General features: G+C 38.0%; 1 protein-coding gene across 1 annotated transcript; it reads right to left on the bottom strand.

The window, feature by feature from the left end:
* Positions 1-1,124: 1,124 nt before the first annotated feature.
* Positions 1,125-3,642, bottom strand: LOC134285231 (uncharacterized). Its single transcript, XM_062845675.1, has 4 exons — positions 3,332-3,642; positions 3,128-3,258; positions 2,313-3,062; positions 1,125-2,242 (listed from the first exon to the last, which is right to left on the bottom strand). Exons 1-4 carry the CDS (start codon positions 3,435-3,437, stop codon positions 1,865-1,867), a joined length of 1,365 nt encoding a protein of 454 aa, XP_062701659.1. The 5' UTR covers positions 3,438-3,642; the 3' UTR covers positions 1,125-1,864.
* Between the last annotated feature and the right edge of the window lie 2,965 nt (positions 3,643-6,607).

The raw sequence follows: 6,607 nt of genomic DNA, 5'->3' as shown, positions 1-6,607 counted from the left end.
GCTAATTCGGTTTTGAACTGGAAACATAATATCTCCACCGACGAAGTATCTCACCAGATATTATCCTTTTTAACTGGATTTTGGTCCAGTTATCGAGCGCCCAGTTAAAAATCAGTCCAGTTTTACAGTAGCCAGTTATCGAGCGGATGCTGTATTGCGCATTCCCCACGCCATGCATTGCATCAAACCGAGACGGTGTCGTCATCGCATTTATTCTAGAGTCAGTCTAGTTAGAGTCTGGCGGACTGTCACTTTCGATCGGAGCCAATCGAGCATGACGTCACGGTGTAGCATTTATCGGTGAGGACACTATGACGTCATGCTCGATTGGCTCCGGTCGAAAGTGACAGTCCGCCAGACTCTAATTATAGGGACTCTAATTTATTCTCCAAAGAATAAGTGCATAAGAAATAAGTGCAGTGAAAAGGCCCATATAGTTACAGCGAATTGCGATCCGGTCGAGGATCATTACTTCAATTGGCACAGAATAAGCTCTGTTGAAGTGCTCATATAACACTTAAGCTGAGAAGCTGTTGCTGTCCCGGTAGGGACGTAATGCCAAAAGAATAAGAATTGCAATGTATTAAAATACTTGATTCGTGCTAATAGTAAATAGGAAATGTCATATAATTTACTTTGGTCATTTCCAACCGACCTCCCATGTTAAAGTAAAATTTTATAATATGTATGTTTAATTTCCTCTCTTCATGTTAAAACCGTCAAAGATGCAACAATAATAATCCTAAGCCAATGAAATATGCATTTGAAAACATACATCGATGTTGCCTTTAGGATTATTTACAAATATTTAACTTGGCGCTTTGGACTCCCCATTTGCTTCCCGTGTTATCTGACTCGCTACTGACGGTGCCTATACTGACGCCACCCGCATAACAGTCCCATCTTTGCTGGATTTCCTATTCATATGGGACTGTTATGCGAGTGGGGACAGTATAGTGATAGTGAACCCTTTTGAGTGTTTACATTTAGGGGCTGTTCATAAACCACGTAGACTTTTTGTGGGCAGGGGGGGGGAGTCTGGCCAAAGTCTACGCTACATACAAATTTTCAAATTTTTGTATGGACAAAAGTCTACAAGGGAGGAGGGTGGGGGGGGGGGTCTGAGATGACCAAATGTTGGCCTACGTGGTTTATGAACAGCCCCTTATTAATAATAGTTTAAAATAACCGATTTTTGTGGCAACTGGTCTTCCTGTGTGCCAGGAGCTGCTGTGCAGCAATGCAATTGATGTTCCCTCAATGGATCCCAACCCCCACACAGTGCTTTGATAGTTGTGATATTACAACCGCTGGAAGTTGTTTTATCTTACCCGTACTTGCACCATTCCGAAGTAAATCCACAAGCTTGTTCGACGCTCCGTCCTTGTATTGTTGACACAGGCGAACGGTCAGTCCTGCTAATGAGCGATTCCATTTGTCGATCGGGTCATCGGTAGTAATATTGTACAGCCTGTCGAAGTCTTCATCGATCTGAAACATTTAAAATGTATTATTAAAAAACTACACAAAACTTTGTTCTTAAACTACACACACGTAAGTTAAATTCTAGAACAATACATAGTCGGAAAGATCTGGATATTTTTGGTGATGCCACCCACTAGTTAATTGATTTAATTTAACTTACTTAAAAAATTCAAATGTTTACGTTTTTAATCATTACGGTTGATGACGGTTAATGACAAGCTTAATGACACTGGACGCAATTCTAGCATAACATGTGAAAAGGTCCTAAGGGCTTTTCGCAAATAAACATGTTTCGATCGCTGGTAGGGCGTATCTCAGTCCACCAATCCATTTTGTATATTTTGCACAGCATTTTCGGGGAAACGTGTGAATTCGCGTATTACAAGAAATGTGCAATAAAACTTACCAGTTGGAATCCATAAGGGTCCTTGTAGTGACGGTATATCCCATCTACATTAGCGAGCAGTGCTGGTTTCTGCAAATCTCGACGTCTTCGATTGAAAGAAGCTTTCCACTGGTTAACAGTTGTTTGCCATGGTTGCGTATTGAGTCTCAACCAATTAAAGGCTGCTTCTGCCGCGGCGTCCAACTCGATGTCTACGCCTGTCGAGCCAGTGCTGTGCTTCTGTCGTTTGGCTTCAATGTCCTCCTCATACTTGTCTCGTTTGATCCTTTTTTGTTTCAGGTTTGCAATTTTATTATAAATCTTGCCGCCCGGATTTCTTTTCTCGCCGCTTCGTGGTATGTAGTAGCAATCCTGTGGAATAGAAGAAATAGCAGACATAAGAGGTTAGGTTTGTAAAGATTACTAAAACCCATTCGCTTACCTTTTTTTCCTGGCGGAACAACAGCGTTATTGACTCCGCATAGCTGTCCAATACCCGCTCCGTTGTCTTCAGCCGAGCATTCAAATGATGCTCGGCGATGATTTCCGCTAGATCTTTTTGGCTTCGTTCCGTCAGTGGCCCCTTAGGAGCCCTTGCCAGCAGCGCTTCTCCACTAAGAGATTTGCGAAGGAGTACTTCAAGGTCGCGTGGGCCAAAGAATGACGATGAACAAGGCGTATCCAAGTCTCGAGTTTCATCTGGTCCTTTACCCTTAGGAGGAACCACCGATTGTGCCGAAAATGATGGTCCAGGGTGTTCCGCCGATGTCACAGCCCTCGAAGCTGATGGTTCAGGGAGATTCACGGCCGACGAAGACGACGAACCAGAGAGATCCACCCGAGGATCCGCTGATGGTACAGCCGACAAAGATGATGATACAGAGAGATCCGCCAATGTCACGACCGACGATGATGATTCATGGAGATCAGCCGATTCCACGGCCGACGAGGAAGATGTTTCAGGGAGATCCGCCGATGGCACTGACGATGAAGATGATGGTCCAGGGAGATCCACCGATGCCACGACCGATCCAATTGTCCCAGTTGCAGATACGACGGGTGAGAAAGTCAATCTCTCAGATGATTCGCTCAATTCAGGGTCGAATAGTGTCTGTTCCGATGCTTCCACTTCCTCACTGCAAACCCACTCCTCCAAAACTTCCACTTTGGTGAAAGTGATCAAATCGAAACCCTGCAATTTGTATCAATGTTAAATGATAAATAAGATCCAAAAGTAGGTTATTTGAATTGACTCACGTTCAGCTTCCGCCAGGCTGTTATCCGGTCATAAAGCAGGTCCCAGTCGCAGCTCCATCCGGCAGCTCCCAAATCTTTAATAAGTTCGTCTTTGGTGACGGTGGAGAAACGGTCGACGTTGTAGCTCAATTCTATAAAGAAAATACAATAGATCTACGTAGTTGGAAATGTTTTTAAATTTTGAATAATAAAATAACTACTTACCTTCAAAAACAGCAAGTAATTCGGCTGGCAAATTCAATTCTTTCAGCACCACGTTTGAAATTTCGGAGTTTTCCGCGACAAAACGTTCATCACCTGCGCGCGCCATGTTTGTTCACGTTTGTTATGTTTCTGTTTGGATTTTATGTTGACAGGGTTGCTTTTTATGTAGCTACACTCTAAATTTATTATGGAAAGAATGAAATTTAATACAGTAACTTTTAATTTTTAATAGTTGCACATAGAATGATTTTTTTTTCTCTCGTTCGTAATCTATGTGCTTTCTGCACTTAGATTCTATCAGTGATTTAATTTGAGTGAACAAGTCATGGTTCTATTTTTTAAAAGTGCCATATATATTCCTCCAAAATAATCAAAATATCATTGAAATTGAAATATGTTTTCCATATGATGAAATTCTTATAATTTCGAAGCAGCAGCAAATAAGGTATTACGAGCGTTTGAGTGTGTCCACCATTAAAACAAGTGAATTGTTACCTTATCTACATGTATACGCAGATTTAGCAATGGATGAAGTATTATATTTTTGATCAGAATTTACTTAAAATAGCAATTTTAATGTTGTAGTCGATTCGGGTCGAAATGAACACTGGCAATTACGAATGGATGTACGCGGGTTGCATACTGTTGGGCGTTTTAGAGAGTTTAAAAATAATCAATCCGATTATTTTAGCCTAAAGTTTATTTAATTAACTTTGATGTTATGTAAACTCGTCTAAGATCCCGGATAAAAAATTACCATTCATTACATGGTAAATATTATTAACAAATGACTGGTTTTATTGTTCACAATAAAACACATAGTAGATATATTGTTACTTTTTACAATAGAAATCAAGCCCATATAGTTCGTACAATAAGTGAACATTAGCTTTATTAGCGACTGATTGATTCGATTGTTTTTCAATAGTTCTATAATAATTTAAAGTTACTATCAGTAAAAATTAATTTAAGTTGTTTTTAAATAGTTGCAAAAGTGCCTGCAAAGTTCTCATGGACTTTTTATTAAAAAAAGAGTTCATTTCTCAATTACACTTAAAGACAATTTGTAACAAATAAATAACAATAAGTATTATTGTTGCTTGGATCATGTTTGTATAATCAAATACAAAATCACTCGACATATTTTTTATAGTTTTCGTTTTAAATTTGAGTACAGTAGATGTTTCGGTTATCGAATGTTATTCGCTAAAACTGACAGACGTCAAGCCGTGTTGGCAGAGGAAGCTCTCAATGAATAACTGAGGAAGTACTTATAGAAAACTAGCTGAAAAGCAGGTGAGGATGTTAAGACAAGAAAAAGATGAACAATGATTTTTCTAATGTTTTCCAATAAATTAAAGGAATCTAGTAAATAGTAAACTACCATTGATAACAATACAAACACAATTAGTTTAATGGGGTCAATTGAACCGATGGTAAAATAAACATGCAATAATATTTGTTGTTATGTAAACAGATTTCGCCTTTGAAAAACCAAAGAATTCATATTTCTCGGTAACATTTTTCTCCAGCATTTACAGATACTAATGGCCACATGAATTGTGAACGATTTATGGTATGGATCATACGACCTGAGGCCTGACTTGTGATATTTGGCAGTTATTTGAAAAGATTGAAGATAGATCTTATCAACAGCAGCCAAGCAATACATACAAGACAGACATCAGAGTGTTTGATTCTTATCATAAAATGTGCAGATCATTCTGGCGGACGTTAGTGCTCGTAAATGCTGGATAAAAATGTTAGCGGGAAATATAAATTCTATGGATTTTCAAAAGCGAAAACTGCTTACAAATAACAACAAATATTATTGTATTTTTATTGTAACAACGATTCATTTGACGCCATTCAATTAATTGTATTTATATTGTAAGAACAATGAAAAAACATTAAGATATATTGTTGTCTTTTGAAAATTGCCCTAAAAATGTCTCATAAAAACACAATACATTCTATTGTTTTTCGCGAAAAAGTGTATGAAAATTTTCTCAAAATGTTATGGTTAAGATACATAACGACCACCATTTTTCATTGTAAAAGTGCCATTTACCATTCGCCGAATGGTATAGAACAATAGGGGTGATGGTGAGTGTGTTGTGTAAATTACAATATGTTTAATGGTGAATATTTTTCGAAAAAATGGTGTTGTAACAATAAAATTTATCGTATTTTTATGATACTTTTTATCAGGGATGGAGCATTATATCTGTGGTATTGATTTCCGTAGGCAAATTACTTAACTGGTCGATGTAGCTAAAAAATTAGCATAAAACATGCAGGGGTGTCCATTATGCCCCGATGGGTGTCCATTTCGCCCCGTACCTTTCCTGCCAGCCCTAAAAAACACACGGTTTACAATTCATTATTTCTTCACAATTAAGACATTTCACGTGCTGTAAATGATTGAAAGACGTAGGAAACAAGTTAAAGTTGCAAGCCAACTGATAATATGTTAAGTTTTTGTCTGTTATACAGGCCTAACGGACTCGTTTGCTTAGGGTGTCCATTATGCCCCTAACCCCCCTATACTTGAAGATATCCATAGAGACAGATTTTAAGAGTAAACAAAACTTTCCGATATGTAAACCTTCTGGCAATCATTATTACCGCAATAAAACTGTTAAAACTCTCAACAGATGGCGTTCCGTTCGATTAGTAACGACATCTGTTGGTGGAAAAGCAGAAACTACGACACTGCTAGGTTTATTGCGGTCATCATAAAAGTAAACTAGCTTTCGTTTTATTTTCGCTGATTATGGTCGTCGCCATATTGAAGAATTAGCTTACGTGAATGAAAAATAGTCAATTTTGCTTAAATTAGCAATGAATTTGTAGTTTGCTACCATTTTCTAAACATGCTCACATAAATAAACTCTCTCTGCTGAGTTTTCTTGTGATTCGGGACAGTTTTACTAAATTCACAAATTGATTTATTTCATTCCAAATTAGCAATGAATTGGTAGTTTGCAACCATTTTCATAACATGCTCACATAAATAAACTCTCTCTGCTGAGTTTTCTTGTGATTCGGGACTGTTTTACTAGATTCACAAATTGATTTATTTCATTCCAAGATGATAATATTCACTATTTTCGAAGCGCAATAATTTTATGATTCTGCAACCCCAATATTCACGGTAAATTCGAATGCGCATAAGCCTACCAGCACAATAACTACTAAAATACCACTTTGAAATAATCGCTTTCTACTCACGAATGATGTATCCTCCTGAACTTTACGTGCCATCGAAGAAGC

The sequence above is a fragment of the Aedes albopictus genome, chromosome 1 (assembly GCF_035046485.1).
Source record: "Aedes albopictus strain Foshan chromosome 1, AalbF5, whole genome shotgun sequence".
Taxonomy (NCBI): Eukaryota; Metazoa; Arthropoda; class Insecta; order Diptera; family Culicidae; genus Aedes; species Aedes albopictus.
The sequence above is the reverse complement of the archived record's forward strand: the minus strand, read 5'-3'. Positions and strand labels throughout refer to the sequence as shown.